Below are 20,163 nucleotides of genomic sequence, written 5' to 3'. Positions count from 1 at the left end.
TAGCATAATTCTGTTACTTATTATATAGTAGTTGTCTAATGTTCACCTTCCCTGCAAATGCAGAATGTATTTATTTTGCTAGTGTGTTTTTCATCCTTCTCCTTCCTTCAGTTAATATTCGAATCACCCTGAAAGTAAGAGTGTAAGCTCAAACTACATACTTACATACACACTTAGTTACCCTTAGCATGTTCCTTCCCTATATATGCTGTCAAAGAAATTTTGCTCTTTTGGATTTCTCAGCTTTAGTTGTTGCAAAGAATACAACTGTTTTGTAAGCATAGGTTTATTGTGTGCAATCACACTGAACTAGGAGTCAGCTCTCCCCCTCAGCTCAGTTTCCAAAGTAAATCAACACTGAAAGCTGTTGCAGCAAATAACTGTTTGTCTCAGCCCGTAGCACTCCTCCCCTTGATAGCAAACAGACTTTAATACACCTTTGCCATTTCAGGCAGCATAAGTTGGATATTGCACTACTTAAAAGTCTTTGATGGAATTCACATATATGAGAGCTAGAGCTATGCTTTTACAATCTAATAGCTGTACTGTACTTTTGTTGCTGATTTGAGAAATCAGTGAAGTGCTTTCGCTCACATCAGAAGGGATGAAACAAGTAAAACATTTGGTGCAAACACTTAAAACAGGATTTCACCAGAATTCATCTGGAGTAGAAACCAACTGGAGTAAGACACCAAGAATCCACAAGCTAATGAGAAGAACCACCACAGCAAGGGAGGAGTGGACTCATCTGCCACTCTGTGTAAACTAGGTGGACACAGAAGAGGTGAGTTTCTAACCAATATAAACACGTCTCTTGTTTTACTGCTCACTGTGCTTTGTATCTACAGATCTTGATCTAAAATAAAAACCACTGTCATTTTATTTCTTTAAACCAACAAAACCATTGCAGTAAACACGTTACATACAATACATACAGTAAATTAATTTACTAAAAAAACCCTAACCCCCACAGACAATACTCCTCTAATGGATTTGGCACTTTCACCATGTTTTACTAAGAACAACTTTCCACAGTACCATATGCAATGCTAAATCCTAAGTGAAAAAACCTGTTCACTTCTATCAAGGGGAGAGGGGAGGAGGGACACAAAGCACCCCAATAAGAATATCTAGTCTATATCAAATGTACCTGTCCATTAGGGAATTTAATGGAAAAAAACCTACCACTTATAATTTAACACCAAGCCCTCTTCCTGGCAACCAGGATTACAAGTTTATGCTGAATACAATCTTATGTTCAAATACGGAGATAAGCAGCATTATCCCAAAACCCAACAGGATCCCAGCATTCTGTAACAGGAAGTATCCCCAGCGGCTACATCCATGATCACTGGCATCATTGTGGAGCATTTCAGGCACCTAAACAAACAAGAAAGTGTTAAATGCCTTAAAAATAAACAGTTACTTCAAACCCAGTTCTTCAGCCGTGAGGCATGAGGTAGCAGAGTCTTACTCTAGTTTTTCCTGTTGACTCCATTACTACTACTCCTCAAATTAGGTGTCACTCAACATGACCACCATTATCAGAATCTACTTTCATATTTAGAGACAGAGAGAATCTGTAATATTCTAATTACTGTTTTCATTATAATTATGCTGATGTCTTAATCATATCCTGAGTAAATGGCTGGCTTATTTACCAACTGATTTAATCATGCCACACTAAGAATTTTATTCCTGAGGTGACAGTTAAGCTTTCACGAACATACACCAAACACTTTGTACTTCTGTACAAACATATTTCTGAGGTACAGTATAGGTTTTCATACAATTCTGTCTTCATCCCAAGAAGCAGTAATGATTTAATGCAGAAGCTGAAGCACATTTAGTATTGCCAATAGTGTGCAACTCTGTCTTACTGGCTATCTGCTATACTAACCACTATCAGAAGCAAATTTTTTTTTAACTCTATTTCTGCTGTTAACTGCCTCTGTTTAACAACTGAGAGGAACAATCTCTGTTCCTACAGTAATCTAAATAAAAGCAATCTTCCACCTGAAGATTTAACTGAGCACTTACACTGTGTACTCATCAGCACCTTCAAGCACAGAAAAAGTTAATTGAGGGAGAAAAGATGGAAGAATTTATTAATTCTCAAACTAGGTTATATAAATTCAAGTAGGTCTAGCCACTTACCATATCCACAAGAGCCACATACATGAACAAGCCAGCAGTAAGTGCAAATATCCACATTGAAACATTGTCTGCGTAATGACCGATGAGAATCCCGGTCGCCATTCCAAGGTAGGCCAGCATAGCTGACAGAGCATTATAAAGCACAGCTTGCTTGACAGTCATACCGGCTTTTAGAAGTACAGCAAAGTCTCCTACAACAGGAAAAAACAGAACAAAGTTTTCATCCTCAGGTAACTACTGCAGTATTTATGAGTTCTCCTCTTACTGACAAGATTACTAAGCTATTTTTTTTTACTAAGCTATTTTTACGCTGTTGTCTGCCTTTTTTTTCCTTCATAAAATCAGAGATCACTGGAGGACAAAAAACTAAAAAGCAGACACGAAGAACAACAGCAAACAGTGTAAGTTTATAACCTTAAAGTCTTGGGATTTTTGGAAAAAGCAGCTTTTAGTGTAGTTTGCATTTAAACCAACACTGTAAAACACTGCAGTATGAGATGCATGAGTATTCTAAAGAAGTTTCTAAAATAAAATATTCCCACTGAATTGCATAAAGTAATGGTGATGATTCCATTTATTATCCTGTAACTGCTCTTTGTACTTTAAGTCTAAGTCTAGCTGTTTCATAAGTTTACAAATAATTTCTTCCTTTTTGTAAGTGATCCTTACCATCTTTTTACTTGACTGAATGACAGAGTACCAGCCAGAAAGAGGTTTTCCATCATTCAGAATATATTTTTTTTTGCTTAGGTAAATTAGATCTAAAACAGAATAAAATATAAACTTATTATTTGGAAATAAAATGGATTCTATATAAAAATGTAAGTTATCTCCAGTTAAAAGTAAACAAAAGCAATCTTCAAAGCTGAGTTGAGTAATTTGTTACAACACATCTTGTGTTTTCCCACAAGATACTGCAATTAAGATGAACTGGTACGGTATGAACACTGTTTGGCATTAACAACAGAATGATCCCATTTTATCTCCAGCTAACTTCAGCTAGTCCTATTTGTTTCAGTATTCTTATGCCACTTCATGTCCTCTGTTAAAGAAGGTATTTCTAGCAAGTTTTCTGTGATGATTAAAGAAGCATGATTTAAATTTTGAAATTCTTTTTCTTGCTTCCAAAACCAACAGAACATTTGAATCTAAAATTATCAGATTCATAGCATGAATTTATTTTGTATGTTTGTATTAACAACATTTAGTACATGTAATTAATACAAGTTCCATGATTCCAGTGGAATTTAAGGTAAGATGAAAAAGACTCAGTTCTTCCCATGTCATAAAACCAGGTACGTTTTCTCCAGAGTAATGTATTTCTGCCTAACATTATTGTACAGAAAATATATCAAGCTGTTTCATAAATAGTTCGATGTATACACATACTGATTTACAAGCACCATTAAATGAAATTGAACATTCTACTTCCTAGGGAATTAAAACTTAAAAAAAGTGCAAGCAGACTGTTCCTTCCTCATTCTATACAACAAGGTATGACTGTGGTCTTGACAACTAAGAAAGAAATACCAGTTGCACATTCAAAATGATGTGACAATTGGAAAGATCAGCTTCATTCTGAGTTAAACTAAGCAGCTACATCCTGTTCTCACGAGCTGCCCTGCAAAAGACACAAATACTGAACTTACATTTTAAGACACATGCATTCCCATGAGAAATTATGGTCATGAATTTAAATCACTTGAGCATCAAACTGTTTCTAGGAAAGATTTCCAGGTAGTTTCAAGTTTAATTTAGAGCTACAGCAGTTCTTTGCAAGACTTAATGAAAAAGCAGCAAATGTTAGGCAGAAAGGAGTTCGACTAATTGTGACCTTCCTTTTAACAGCACAAACAAAAGAATAAAATAAGAGATGTGAGAAAAGCAAATTGACATGCGTTCCCTTGCAATTCGCAATTTATGTTGCTAAGGAGAATGAAAAACTACAACTGAACTATACAGAACAAGTTGTAATTAATTGCAAGAGACACTGAGTTTCAAAGTAGCTGAAATACTTAAATTTTTAAAAGGAAAGTTAAATTAATAAATAAACCAGTCTTTAAATAAAACTATTCTTGTGTAGACAGTTTGACACAGATGAAGTTTTCTGATCAAATTTTATTGTGCCACAATAATAAAAGCACTTCTAGTTCTCCAACACGCACCTGTAAGTACCTGTACCTGCAGCATATGGAAATACTGGGGTCTTACCTAGCTCATGAGGCAATTCATGGCAAAATACAGCCACAGAAGTGCTTAAACCACTAGATAACCCTTCAGTAAAGGCTGCTCCTATGAAAAGACAGGAAAAAAAAAATATTACTGCATATTCAGACATGAAGTGCAGAAGCACTGTTGTATATGCTTGTATCAGATTAGGACATACTAGATTCACTCAAATTTTTTCTTATGTCTGTGGAAGCATTTACACTTTAACTGAACAGTTGCTTACAATTTGTAAGTTTCAAAATCAGAAGCAACATAGAATTCTCTGATTAGTTAAAGCAAACCAAATTTCACTATCTTATTTCTGAACTAAGCCTAATACCTTTCAACGATACAACCCTCTCCAAAAAAATGCAATAAATGGAAATACTGTCAGAAGCAAAGGGAAGAAGGCAGCTCAACTGCCTCTGAGAGTCAGGCACTGGCGAAAGGCAAGCCAATTCAACAGTGAGAGAGGCTACCTAGACACGTGAAATCAGTAGTGAAGCGTTGTGAGTTGCAGGCAGCTTGCACGCAAGTGAATTATCATACTTTAAGTGGAGGAAAAACCCTGCAAAACCCCCTTAATTTAGTCCAATAGTCCTCATCTTTGTTTTCTCCACTCCTTCCATTGCTTGCTGTTTTTCTTTTTTGACAGCAGCTCAGGAGGAAGCAGCACACAGCAGGGCTGAAGAGCGGAACCGCAGCTCACATACAGCATGGGACATCCCCAGTTGCATGGAGAAACTCAGCAAAGGGGTGCAGCAGAATCGCATCCAGCTTCCTCTTCAGCTACTACCAGGAGTGTGCCAGCAAACAAGGTGCTGCCAATAAGCCAAGAGGCATGAGGCCATGTTGCAGTAGTTGGCATGCAACGGACCCAGGAGTACTGCTCACAGAGGAAGAGCTACAATGGCTATGAGACCACAGGAGACAATCCCCTCTCTCCACTGGGGTCACCACCCCCAATAGTCCAGCAGCCTCTCCTCAGATGTAACTCCTGAGGGTGGGCACTGCTATCCAGGTCTTCATCTGCAAGACATGACTGATGCTCCTCCCTGCAGTGACAGCAACAGCAACCTTACCTCTGGGGTGCATGCTGTAGCACCCAGTGAAGGAGCTGCAAGAAGTAGTGAGCAGGCATCTTTGGATGAGGGATAATGAACAGGGGATTGAGAGTGTCTTCAGAAGAGGTTCTACAGAAGCAAGAGCGCAAGCCCTTTCAGACTAAAGAGGAAGGCAGGACCAAAGCAGCACTGAAACAGGAAACGTGAACTTCCAGATAGGTAAAATTTGAAAATAATGAAGCCTGGCAACAGGGAGAACCCTCTGTCCCCAGTTGCAGCTGCTAATCTGAAGAACATCGCCATGACTCTGCCAGCAGTGAGAGGATAAATGAGTTCCACTCAGCCCAGAATATTTGTTCAGCACATCAGATCAGGACCAGCAATACAAAAAGAAAGATTTGTAGTGATAGGAGAGTCCCTCCCATGCAGGACAGAGGGTAGGGGCAGACCTGCAGACCAGAGCTACTGCCCGGGAAAGTCCATTGCTGCCTGGAGCCTGCTTTGATGATGCTGTGGAGACACCACCAAAGCTCGTTTGGCCTGTCGTGGATAGATACAGACTGCTTACAAAAGACAGAATACACGTCACTTTTTTTTGTATCTACATAAAGGAGTTCCTTGACTGCGCAGAGCTCCAGTATAAGACTACATACACAGTTCCTTGTGCCTATTGAGTCTCTTGGTCAAGATCAGAGCAACACTAGGAGTATGGTTACAAACCCCCTAACCAAGAAAAGGTGGTGGATAAAGCTACCTGTGAACAACGACGCAAGACATCACCATTCACATGGGAGTTTTCAGCTGCAAAGGTAACAGGACCGGGTACACAATCCAGAATCTTCCTTAACTATATTGGCAACAGTCTCCCGATACAGATGATAGAAGAGCCAGCCAGGATTAGAGTTCTACTTGACCCGCTGCTCACAAACAAGGAAGAGCTGATGGCAAATACAGCAAAAAATGGCATCTTGAGCTCCAGTGAGCATGAGGTAACTGAGTTCAGGATACAGAAGGAGGCTGGGAAAGGAAGAAACAAAATTAGGACTCGAGATTTTAATGAAGCAGACTTTGACTTAAGGAATTGCAGGGTGGAATACCCTAGGAATCTGTCAAAGGGGAAAGTGCCCAGAAGAGATTGTTGATTTGTAAAGCGTGCTTAACAGAGTGCACAAATGAACTACCCTGTTTCTGCAGGAACACTAGGGCTTCCAATAGAAGACATGCCCAGCTAGGCAGAGTGTCTCTTAATGAATTAAGACTCAAAAAGGAAGCACGCAAGAAATAGAAACAAAGATTGGCAACAAGGAAGATAAAAGCAGTGGGACAAAAAGGAGGAAGACCAAAGTCCAGCTGGAACTAAGACTAACAAGAAACCAAGGATAACAAGAAGCAGTTCTATAGGAAAGCTAGATGAGAAAAAGGTTCAGGAAAAATTTGGGTCTGTTGGTGGATGGGGAAGGAAACCAAGTAGCAGATATAAAAGTGTGCTGAAGCACCAGCACCACCTTCATCTCAGTCTTCATAGAGAAAGCCAGATCCCAGCACCATTCCAGAAGAAAGGGACAGCTAACAGCAGAAAAGCAACAGTTCAGAGATACTTGGGAAAAAATGGAAACGCTCAGATGCATCTTGGCATGGGACACACCCAAGGGTGCTAACAGAGTTGACTGATGTGTGACTGCAAGGCTGCAGTCCATGATCTATGGAAAATCATGGCTACAGAAGGCCCCAGTGGAACTCTGGGAAAAGGATAATATTATTCCCATCTTTAAGAACGGCAAAGAACGGGACTCAGGGAACAGTCAGCTTCACCTCGGTTCCTTGAAAGATAATGTTGAGTATCTTCTTCAAATCCCTCTCCAAATGCTTGACCCAGCTTGAAGAAATAACTGACTACAGAGATGGCAACAGCAGTGACCTAACTGAACTTTAGTAGGATTTCTGACAGTATCTCTGCCAGCAGTCTTATTGGGAGCAGAGGAAATATGGGTTTGACAGTTAGATGACTACGCATTGGCTGGACTAACAGGGCTTGATGGCTGGCTAGTAACAAGTAGAGTTCACCAAGGCAAATACTGCGACCCATTTTCTTCAATATCTTCACTGGCCTCAAGTTGCACCAGAGGAGGTTTAGATTGGATATTAGGAAAAAATTTTTTCACCAGAAGGGGTGTCAAGCATTGGAACAGGCTGCTCAGGGAAGTGGTTGAGTCACCATCCCTGGAGGTATTTAAAAGATGTGTAGATGTGGGAGGGACATGGTTTAGTGGTGGACTTGGCAGTGTTAGGTTAATGGTTGGACTCAATGATCTTAAAAGGTCCTTTCCAGCCTAAATAATTCTATGATTCTGATGAAACAGACTCCACCATCAGCAAATTTGCAGATGACACTGAGTTGAGGGGCAGGGGGAAGACAGTAAGGGCTGAGTTGACACATAAAGCACTAGAGCTTTAGACAACAAAAACCATGGTGAACTTGAAGACAAGGCCAACAGAGGTCTTACGAAGTTCAAAGAGGAAAAGTGGGAAGTTCTGCACAAGGGGCAGAATAACCTCATGCATTAGTACAAGGTAGGAACTGACTGGCTAAAATAGCAGCCTTACAAAAAGGACATGATGATTATGATGGACAACAAGTTGAATACGAGCCAACAGCGTTCTCTCATTGCAAGTACAGTGAACCATAAACTGCATAGTCTTCGGAGAAGCAAGGCCAGCAGACTAAGTTCTTAAGCCCCTCTGCTAAGCACTGGTGAGGGTGTTCCTGGGATTCTCTGCCCACTTTGGGGTGTCCCAGTTCAAGGTGGATATGAATACTGTCCAACAGAGGCTAAGACAATGATTAGAGGACTACAGCATAAGGCCTAAAAGCTTGAGGAAACTAGGTATATTTAATTTCCCACTCCACCAGTCTAAGGGGTGGTCTAACAGCATCTTGTAAGTACCTTTAGTGCATTCACAAATATAAAGGAGTCTAACTTGAAAGTAGTGACAGATGATACAACAGGGGGACAGGCTGCAAATCACAACTTGGAAGCTTTGGGCTAGACATAAATAAAACTTTCCTTATTAAGAGACAGTGCAACACTAGAAAAGGTGAGCCACAGACATGGTGGAATCTTCCCACCTGTGGAGGTTTTAAAGGCTTGGCTGTGCAAAGGCATGACTGACCCAATCTAGTGTTCCCAAGAGCTGTTTCAAGCAGAGGGTTTGACTAGATGACCTCTAGAAGTCACCCATTCCTATGGCTGTTGTGAAGTCCAGTTCAGAGATGCACAGCATGCAAGACAAAAGCTATTTTGACTTGAGCCCTCAAGCTGGAGTGTTTTCCACTGCACTCTAAAATATTCAGTCATAGGAATCTACACAGTAATTAACAGGTAAGTGACAGAGTTACTGCTGCTTGACTAGCAAAAGGTTATTAGCGAACACCATCAATCTTTTCTAGATATCGGTCTGTTTCCTGCCCTCCAAACATTGCTTTCTGGTTTTGGAGTCAGATTTGGAGAGCTACAGTTATCTCCTACTCAGACAAGAGAATTCATCAGCATTCAATCGGGCTTCAGTTTCTGAGGAAACTAGGTAAGTAGAGGAAGGCAGAAGGTAATTATCTTCTTCCATGCCTGCATCCTCAATAATCTACAAGTTCCTATATATTACCATCTCTACAAAATGTTTTCCCAGTCTTACCACTTACTAGAGGAAAACTAAAAATACAAGAATCCAGCTTAATCACACATGATAAATCTAATTCTGGGACCACAAAGGCAAGCCAAACAAAACCTGACTGCTTTTTGCAAAGTACCTAGGTGGCTGATATGGCTGTATACTGTACAGTCACACAAGCAGCCAAAGTATAGGCTTAAGTAACAGGAATATCTATTTTTATTTTTCACTGCTAAAAAGATGGCTAAAACACATTAACAAATTGAAGGCTACATTAATATATCTGGTATTATCCCCTCAAGAAGTTGATTTAATAGTGTCAGGTATCTTAAAATACACTTTTAAAGACATCACTTCTCTCAAAAAGAGTTAAAGAAAAAATATTTACACAAGTGTAGTGTAAAAAGTGTTCTGCATTTTAGTTTAGTTGTAGCTACACAGAACAGTTCAAATCACAGAAAATCATTTTGTACAAATTAGTCAGATGCTTTAATAGAAGAACAGGCACTTATAAATCTTATTCCTACATAATTAGCACAACAGATTTGAGGAAAAAACTAACCGATGTGATTTGTTATTCATAACTTCCATGAAATGAAGTGAAGGGTTACTCTCACTAAAGCTATCTTCACAGAAGCATTCACATCTTCGTTTAAATACCAGTAAAATACTACAAGTAGCATTGGCATTTTCACATCATCAAATCAGTGTTTCTCCATAATACTTTTGAGCACATCCAGAATTGAAGGAAACCCACGTTTCCATTAGCCTGAACAAGCTACCAGCAGGACTTCTAAAAGCTATTGCTCTCACTTGTTCAATAAGCCTTTATTAACCTTCCTCATACTTTTCCCTTCATAACTATAAAGTCATAACTCCTTCCCAAGTCTCCCTAATGCTGAGGTAATTGATTCTGCATGTCATTTGTATGCAAATCCTTCTCCTTCTACCACGTTTTCACTACTGATTTGCTCAGAAATTTGCATTCCATGCTTCAACTTTCATCAAAAGTGAGATTAAATCAGAAGGTCTCTTTTCACATTATACTTTGAATTGACTGAGCCTGAACAACTGCAAATACTACTGTGAGAAAATAGTTATTATCAGGTTTTCTCCTCAAACAAGAATGAACTTGTTTCTACAATAAAATCTACAGAAAGACTGATACTGCTGAACTGACCCTAGTATGCTATTCAAGCTGGAAATGAATCTAATACCTGTACAGATTAGTCTTAAATACTAAAGTCAAGATTACAAAGGACTAGCATAAGAACTGAGGATTACTGATTTGACTTCACTTTCTATAACTTGCTTTAACCTTTTAAATGTAAAATACCTCTAGCTCTCTCTCTAGAAAAGAGGGTGTTCCCAAACCTGACCTCCCAGGCAGAAGTCCAAAACATAATATACAAGCTGTTATTTTTGTGATAAAGAAATATGGTCACTGAAGCATTGTCAAAAAACACTGAACTACAACGCGTAAGGGAAAAACAGACATGAACAAAAACAAAACAAAAAGGTAACTGTTCTGATTACATGTAAAATAACTGCTTATACCAGTTTAAACTTTAAAAAAGACAGACACAAAAATGGACTACTACACGCAACTTTAAGAACAAGATTTTGAGTAGAATATGACTCGTGTTGAAGAGAATTAAATTTTATTACTCTTCCAAGATGACAGACTGAGCCTGTTTCGGGACTGGAGTACAGCACACTGAGCATCTAAAAGAATCTACTTATGCTACACTCCTTTAATTGATATAGACACTATTAATAAAAAAATTTGCATAAAGGTAACATATAGTGACTGTATTTGTATCTTCTCCATGAATTGTATTTCTGACAGGTAATAGCTAACTAATGTCCTATTAATTAATGCCCTACTCATACACTCCTAGGATACAAAAAGCAGCACAGTCGTTCTCTCGAAGGTTAGTACAAGCACTAGGAAGGACTGCAATGCTCCTCTAGTGGATGGTAAGATCCGAGAATCTGGATGCGACAGGATTGCTATGCAAAAGTGTACAAGCACGTTAGAGAACACAATGTCTGGGGACCAAATTAATTTTAGAGTAAAAATGATTGCATGCCTACCTCCCATGGCACACACACACAAAAAAAAAAAATCACATATTTGTGTATTGCCTAATCCATTTGGGTAATCATCAGGCTAAGGCAGACTGAAACGAGGGTCCAATCTCCCTGCTCACCAATGCTCTGGGGAAACCAATACATTACGTGTAACCAGGGCCCAGCGTAGACAAAGCCAGATGCGCAAAGTATAGAACCTGACCTTGCTGCACAGCAAGTGAAGATGGAAAAGAAAAAGAAATAAAGGAGCCAATGATACTAGTGGCCTGACTGACATGGAAAAAACATAGTTACTTTATGTGTGACCAAGAAGACAAGCTTATCTTAAAAAAATTTAAAAATTGTTGAGTATTTGCATGCATTGAAATACAAAGTCAGCTCTACAGTCCTAAATATTGTTTTATAAGCCTAGCTTTAGTTTTGAAACATGCTAGCTTTAACTTTGTTAAAAGTAGGAAAATAAGTAAAGCCTACAGATTTCCTAAAGAAACATAGCTGTAAACAACATAAATTCTGTTTCATTTGTCACTGATCTCCAGGTTGTTAAACTGAAGATTTTTGTCAGAGCAGCTATCAGATAAAAGTTTAGGTTCCAAAGATCCACCACTACTTAGTTATATTCCTAATAAGGACATAAGTGAGATAAGAGATGAAGAGACAACAGCAAGAAGACTTCACTGTCCTCTTCTATAACAAAGCTGCAGTGTCCAAGCTAACACTTACCAATTGCTAGGCCATCACTAAAATTGTGTAGTCCATCTCCCATGATCACCATCCATGCCAGAGTTGCTATCCCTGCATCCTTCAGTTCTTCACGCGAGTAGCGCTGACTGTGACTGTGGGGATGATGGTTTTGATGATGATGGTGATGCAGAATATGATGGTAGTCATGGTGATGATGACTAAGATGATCTGTCTGTCCTAGAGTATCATGTAAGTGAGAATGACATTTGTTTCTGCAGCCCCTAGATAGATATTCATTGTCAACCTCCTCTTGATGAGAATGAGCTATCATCACTTCTTCTTCTTCTTGTACGGTTGGCTGCTGAGAAATGAAGGGCGATGGATCTTGAGAGTCTGTCCCTAGATAGACCTCAGGCCCTGTTACAAAAACCCAGAATGTAATATTATACATTTTTTAAAAAACACCTTGGAAGCAAAAAGACAATCAACAAAAAAGTTGAATAAGTGATGCAGTAAAGAAGAAACCAGTAAGTCTAGCAGTTCAGACTGAACTATTGGTGATTATCTCAGAAATCTGATTAAAGAAGAGTAAGTTGTGGAAACCCTTGGGGAAATAAAAGGCTTCTGGTACAAGAAGCTGGGGTATCAAAGTAAGAAAAATTTTTAGTTTCTGTCCCCTGCTACTGAAGAAGCCCCTACATTAAGGCCACAAATGCCTCCTAAAAGGTAAAAAAGCTTTTTATCTAAGACCCAGTGCAATTTAAACGCAACAGCATACGACTCTGTGTCCCAGTTTCACAGCATGAAGGCTGTTACTTCAATTGCTTGAGAAAGCATATGCCATTTATTCATCTTAGGGCTGAAGAAGAATGCAGAAGATTACATTATAGATAATTTTGGAAACTCCTGGATTTCATATAAATATATGAGCTTAAGTTTGAACACCTGAAAAATAAACACTCAAAAATAGTCATCACCACAGACCATGAAATGTCATAGTAGCGGCACACTAAGGTTAATTATTTTAACTAACTCCTAAAACTTGCTAAAATCTTCCCCTGCAATTAAATGAACAACTACACTTTTTTCTACGTTACTGACAACTCTTCCATTAGTAATAAAATCATTCTGAAAAACTGAATGCCTCTTTTTGCTACAAGAGCTAACAAGTATCTCTGAGATGTGTTTTGGCTTACAGCATGATCTTGGGGACACATGATCATTTGCAGTCTAAATACTTCAACTAACCTCTAGGATTTTAGATTATCAACCTTACGAATAAATAAATACTCAAACTAACAAAAATCCAGACTTAAGATATACAGAAATCTAATAATGGATCATGCATATAACATCTAACAGTCTAAAGAGAAATGTAGAAGCCAGTAGGGTACAGCCATACTTGCAACAGGCATAGCCAGAAGAGCTTCACATAATGACTTCACCTTCTGCTGTTAAATCCAGAACTAAAAGGCTTAAAGCTTCAAAACTGTCAATTCACTACTTGCAACCTACTGATCCTTTTTAAAGGAAAGCAGCAAATACAACTAGTCCTCTACGTATCAATGCACAGACAGGTTTTGTTTGGAAAATAATGTGTTAGGTAGTGATCCAACCTACAGTAAGAAGCAGATCTATAAGCTGCCATCAATCAGGTGGTTTTTAAACAGTGCTGCCACAAAAGAACTGTGCAATATTACTGAGACTTACGATCATCTGTATCTAACTTTTCTTCATTTGCTGAAAACTTCTTACTTTCTCCATCATCTTCATTTTTTTTCTTATTCCAAAAGAAAATACTGTAGTTATGAATATTTTACTTATTTTTCAGGATATACATGAGTAACATTATATTCACAACATTTATGCAGCCTGCACAGAAAGAGGACAACATGGAAGCCATATAAAAAAGGGCAGAAGAGAAACATTAGAAACTTAGCTAAGTACAATGAGACAAAGGTTCCTCAGGCTCCATAGAAGGGAAGACAAAAAAAAAACCCCAAGAAACCCACACACATAAATACTCCACATTTTTGCACGAGGAATAAGCAGAGGGGTTCATTTGAGAAGCAAAACATCAAATACTGACTAAAAGTTATACAACAGAAGAGAATTAGTGGAAGTGTCAGTATAATTTTTCTACTGTACTGAAGGAAAACCAAGTAAAGTCTCCAATCATTGCTCACTGTCTGTATCACAACAATTTACAATCTGCAACTCAGTATCTAGAAGGGCACAATTAGTTTAACAAGAAATCCATTCCCAGTGCTGAGAGAAGGACACAGAAAATACTTGCTTTGCTTGAACTCTTCCATGTCCTCTCTTGGCAAATAAATTTAGCTAATGAAAGTGATCCTGCTGCTCACAGTTAGTTTAGCCTCAGTATAAACCCCACCAACACAACCTCCCATGACCAAAGTCAAAGAGGTTACGTGGCATCTGCTCTGAGACTTAATGCTGGTCTGGTCTTAATGACCAATTTAACAATGAAACTAAACAGAGATTATCAGTCACTGTGGTAGCTTAAAACTAGCTAATTTCTGGGTTAAGTAGTTTACTAACTTTCTTCAAGCAAAACTTAAGATATCGACAGCTTTTACTGTGTCTTTTATACTGAGTCAACTTTCGCATCATTGTTTATTCCTCGCTACACTAGTCTTTAAAGAACTCAGTTACCAATAATTGGCAAGTTACCAACATTTATGACACACCAAAATTCAGTTATTATTTACCATCCACATGAAAAACAGTATAGTAATCTGAAAACTGTATTGCTCTTCTTTTTAGGGGGAGAGAAAAGAGGGGCTTGGCAGACTTCTTCCAAAAGGAACACTATTAAGTAACTTTCTACAGTGGATGCTTATTTATGTAAGCACTTACTGCCACCCTTACCCATTTTACACAAGTACGTCCCTTAGAGTCAGTAATTGTATGAGGCCATTTTATTTCATCCAGTATAACAATTAAAATAGTAATAAAACCAGTTCAGATAGTCATATAATTGCCTTGAAATGTCAGAAGGAAGTCAATAAGGAATAGTACGTGCTTAAATCACTCTGTTAAAACAAAGGGTGCAACTGGATGTTTGCTTATTAAACCATTCACTGTGGTCTCTAGCCTGTACTGTATGTCTGGTTAAGGACGTAGCTTCGAGCTCTTCCATAACAGAACCATGCCAAAAAGTTATCATGTAGTTTAAGAAGTATGTGTGTCACTATAAGTGAAATTATAACACTGATCAAAGTCAATCACTAATCCAGACATATGTATGATACTCAGAAGATTTAGTAAGTGTATTCAGAGATGATCATGCAATACAATATAGCTTCAAAATAATAGTTTCTCTACCTTTTTCTTCCTGTCTTTAAACTGCTTTATTAAAGTGATCAAATGCTCCACTAGAAACATGAAATACAAGCCTCCAAGTGCTGTCAGTCCCTTCCACGTAGAATCCAGGTAAGCACTCTCCTCTATGCTTTGAAAAACAAGATGTTTGAACATAGAGCCTTTGTTTTGTTCAAGCACAGGTTTTTCATGGTGATGGTGATGGTTTCCATGAGACTATGGGGAGAACCAAATGGGGAAAGTCATTATATTCAAAAGAACTGGTAACATAAGAAACATAGAAAGTATTCTTCACATTCTTTTCCTCAAGTCTAGAGTCCTGACTTAACAGTTTTCATGGGGTAAATGCTCTGGATACAAACTCAATTAGGAAGGAATCTGTTGATAGAAAGAAACAAGGACTGAGAGCAGGCCTGGTATTCATCCTCTCACTGCAGCTACATGCATACTGCTCAACACAAGATGTACAATTGCCCTCACAAAAACCTCCTGACACTATCAAGGAAACTGCATTTTAAGTAGTAGTCACAGCCAGCACACCAATTACTTTCCCATTTAAGACAGCTCATAATGTCAAACACTTTTTTCTACAAGAAACTCGGCAGTAATTTCCTTCTTTAAAGGGAAGTCCGGCATTCTTCCCCTCCTCACTGGCTACTGATATGTAGGACATCTCTCTCACACATATTTAGATTTACATAACCTTACATATTAAATGCAAAATTAACTGAAAGGAAAAAGAACCCAATGAATTACAAGCAGGGCTCAGAAACCACCACAGGATCTGCAGTCCTTTTTATCCATCTTATCTGAAAGCCGGAACAAGTTACCTTTGGGGGTGGGGAGAGGCAGGAGAGGGGAACTGTCTAAGAGCTTCAAGAATGGTAGAAATTTGGTAATCATATTCTAATTTCCTTGTCCATATTACATAATAGCAACATGTAACTCCAAAGTCTTTCAAGTAATGTTTTCCCAGGACTTCAGAAATGCTTGATTCTCAAAAAATTACAATCAACACAGGTGGCTAATAACAGAAAATAGTGGATTATCCATTCCACATTTAAAGTATATAGTGAACAATTTTGGCTCTCTGAAGTTCATTAAACTGGAAAAAGAAAATGAAGAGGCAGCATTGCAATAAGTGACTAAAAACAGTTATGCAAAATTCTTACATACAAGGAGCGACAAGTGATTTGGCAGCATATATGACTAAGAAGAAGAAATAGATTCAGGGATAATGGTGTGAAGTTCTTACAGTGTAAGAACTGTGAAATGCATAATACAAATAGTTCTAAATGGGAAACCTTTCCATCAAATAATCTAATTTACAAGGTCGAGAAATGACTCACCAAATACTGATAATTTTAATCTCTATTAATTAATACCCAAGTGGTACAGACAGGTATCAAATTGTCTGCTTTGAGATAATGAACAAAACAGCCATTAATACTTACATGTGGAAGCAGATGTAAGAAAGCATCTCCACTCAAAGTCCCAACAGCCAACGCCACAAGAAAACTTAGAAGAAATTTGAAAAATACGCGATTCATCAGCGGTACCAATATAACACCCAATAAGGAAAGAAAACTGATGACAGAGATGGATATAAAGCCACCAATCCAAGCTGTTCAAAAAAAGAAAAAAGTAACAAGAAAAACAAACAGCTGCATGAGATTTTGTCTGCTTAACATTCCTGTCAAACACTTCTGATCACACGATTAACCAGTTGTTAACAAATGGTATGCCACAACCATTTCCCTCTAGATATGGTCAAGTGCCAAAAGAAAATTACAAACTTCTCTCAACTTTGAGATACATTTCTCAAATTTATAACCAACATAAATGTGTTTCCAGTAAGCTTTTATTCCATGTTAAAAAACAACCTACCTATTTGCAGAGAGTAACCTTTTGGAGCAGTTTCAGCTTTTTCACTACTTGCATGGACTATGCAGTATTTACCATCGATCTGATTAATGAGAGCTGGACAGAGGTAACTAAATTCTGTGGCTGTCAACAATACTTGCGTGCCTATTCCATGGGTCTGCATCAGTTTTGATGCACTGGAGCACTGTGGAAAGACACATGTTAAAGATTAACCAGAACCATAATACCATGATATATCTCAAGAGGACTGCTTATCCCATTTTAATTGAAATGCAGTGGCACCACATGAAGACACCTACATTAACAGCAATTAAAAACTGGTAACAAACCAATTTAGTAAGAACTGTACCACCACCCCTCTTCTGGCCCACAAAGCTAGTTTGGGAATCCTGGTAGATGATGCATAATTACCATTCACTCTCAGCACAAGGGGGTCAGATGCTTTGCTGTGCAAATAGAAAAACCCTAACACTTTTCACTCAGCTTCAGAGGACATGTAAGGAAGTAGTAACAAGGTTAAAGACCTCTTTATAGAAGTGATTACTATGGAAAGCCTTGTACAGAATGCGTTCTGCATACGCTTCCTCCAGTAAAAAGTTTCCCACTGTATGGCCTACAGTCTCGCTGAGTTTAAGTAACAGTAGTACTCCGGCTGTGCAGAACACCGTAACAGCTTGCGAATTCAGCACCTACAGTCACACACTACACAACACCCACTCTGAATTACCTGACACAGCTGCATACATTAAGACCCCCAAGAGACACTTGCTTTTTAAAGCCTTTAATGGAGAAGGATCTGATGGGTTAAGCTATCTGTCTACAAAACAAATATAGACTTTATCAGCACTAATGTTTACTATTTTAAAGTAATAGATAACAATTTGCAGGAATTTTTTTACAGTTGGTCTCTGCATACAGTCTTAAAGAAGGGAGGGATTGGGGATTGGGCTTGGAGGAGGAAGGTGCCAGTTACTTCCCTGCAGTTCTACACTATCTGCCATAGGATTATGTAACACTTGTGAGGCAGCTTTGCTAAGAATGACAGTACTTTATCTAGATTTAATTTTCACCACATTATTAAGAAAACAAGACAGAATCTGGCTTTAGGGCAGAACAGTTAAGTTTGAAGTCTTTTTACTAGTATTTTATAATAATATATAAATAAATATCTAAAATTAAGTGTATGTTGATAGTTAATATAACCACATATTTCTTTTTAGGAAGATTAAAAATAACTAGATTGCATATGTATTTTCCTCGGAGCTTGTGAACATAAACACAACATTCCTTCAAAATGTTAAGTTTCAAGGAAAGCTGCTTGTATGTGTTTTGCTATCAGCACTGTAACACCACAAAGCTTGTACCCAGTTAAATGATAAGCACCTGACAAATAAGCCATAACAATATTCCCTGCAGATCTGGATTCCCAAGACTACAAGAGAGTCAGTCTCACCTCTTGGGTATTTTGGTTTTTCAGTTTAGAATACAGGTAACTTCTTCTTTCTGATTCCTTCGAAGAAGTATGAGATTCATTTGCTTTGCTGTTAGCAAGCCAGCTTGCATTGCTGCCACCTGTGACATTAACAGCATTAGAGCTGGTCAGACCTAAACGAGCAACCAGCTTGACTTCCCCAGGTTGCACATTCTGTAATTCAGAGTGGCCATCTGTGGGAGCAGTGATGATAGATGCCATTATTTCATTAACAGTGTTCTTGCTGCGCACAAAGTTCTGCTGTTGTTCTACATTCTCTACTTTATGAGGTTCCTTTAAGTGACTGTTCCTGTGATCTTTGTTAGCATCAGATTCATGGTTTGGACAGACAGTCTTCTCTGAGTTTTTACTCAGCGAAACATGATTATGATGAAGGTGATGATCATGGTCATGATCATGGTCTATTTTAATCCTTTTCATTTTATCTATACCTATGTTCTGGAGCAGTTTTCTAAATCCTTCCATCGACAGAGAGTTGTTTTCTCCATAACGATGAAAAAGTTCCTGAAGGTGAAACTTCTGTATTAATCCTGCCAAATCAGCATTAATGCCAGCTGCCTTTTCTGGAAAAGTTCTCTCCGATGTATGCACAACAGTGGCCATATCCGCTCCATGATGGTAACTTTCACACAGTAGTATAGAAAGCAATACAAGGAAAGTGACCCATACTGTACTCGCCATTGCAGTTTCTTTTCAGCAGTGAAAAAACATAGGGGGAAAAAAAAAAGGAAAATTTTAATAGCCTGCATAAAACTGATCACGTTTTCCTCTATAATAGATGTTCATAATTTGCTTAAACAAAAAAAAAAAGCCCACAACAAACCAAAACAAACCCTGCTCAAAGTATCAATGCAGTAAGAAAAGAGCTATTTAAGTTTCTTACACATTCAAGATTTTTCCCAAATGTGTGGCCTCTGGCAACAGGAGATGAAGCTGCATACCACAGTGAGGTCACTGGCTGTAAACACTTCCCCAGGTGTAAGCTTACCTTTGTTTAGCTTGGCCTAAGTCAGTTTTCTAACACAAGCTAAACAATGAGAACATCCTTAAGGGTGCAACAACTGGATTCTAGGTTAGGCTTCTCTTGTGCTTAAACAAAGTCTTATAATCTCACTCTTAACAAGGAAGAAGCATTATAAATTATATGTTCCTTCTTAAAAACTCCCAACTTTCCATCACTGGATTTCCCAGAGCTCTTAGCAAGCCAGCAAGACAAGCTTTCAACATGCCACAAAAATTACTTTTCATGCCATCATGTTCCAGCTGCATTTTAACGCTGTTATCGTGCATCTCCTTTCATTAGGCTGGCAAACCACTGCTGTAGGCCAAGTGTTGACAAGCGTGTATTTTACTCCACAAATACTCTAGCAAGGTTAGGAGTTAACTGGTACTTAGGCTGCATGCAGGACTACGTCAGAGGGCTGCCTCAGCCCTTTTTCAGGGAGACACCGAGACCATCACATAATGCGGAGAATCTCATGGCTTGCAGTAAGACTATAATCAGCCTTAAAAACCTGGTACCACCGCCGGGACCCGCAGCAGCACGAGTGCTCGCGGTCCCCGTTGCAA

General features: G+C 38.5%; 1 protein-coding gene across 2 annotated transcripts; it reads right to left on the bottom strand.

Annotated features, from left to right (window-relative positions):
* Positions 1–1,227: 1,227 nt before the first annotated feature.
* SLC39A6 (solute carrier family 39 member 6) lies at positions 1,228–19,886 on the bottom strand (the record flags this gene model as incomplete). 2 transcript variants are annotated; one of them, XM_082015110.1, is made up of 9 exons in its annotated part: positions 18,556–19,886; positions 17,106–17,286; positions 16,673–16,842; positions 15,222–15,434; positions 13,584–13,653; positions 11,913–12,290; positions 4,369–4,449; positions 2,158–2,348; positions 1,228–1,380 (listed from the first exon to the last, which is right to left on the bottom strand). In XM_082015110.1, the coding sequence occupies exons 1-9, from the start codon at positions 19,273–19,275 to the stop codon at positions 1,228–1,230; spliced, it is 2,157 nt and encodes a 718-aa protein (XP_081871236.1). In that variant the 5' UTR covers positions 19,276–19,886. The 2 variants fall into 2 exon arrangements, with proteins under 2 accessions (XP_081871236.1, XP_081871237.1); XM_082015111.1 differs by having other exon boundaries at positions 17,106–17,278; positions 18,656–19,886.
* Between the last annotated feature and the right edge of the window lie 277 nt (positions 19,887–20,163).

This window comes from Phaethon aethereus (assembly GCF_964289735.1).
Source record: "Phaethon aethereus genome assembly, chromosome: 2".
Lineage (NCBI taxonomy): Eukaryota > Metazoa > Chordata > Aves > Phaethontiformes > Phaethontidae > Phaethon > Phaethon aethereus.
The sequence above is the reverse complement of the archived record's forward strand: the minus strand, read 5'-3'. Positions and strand labels throughout refer to the sequence as shown.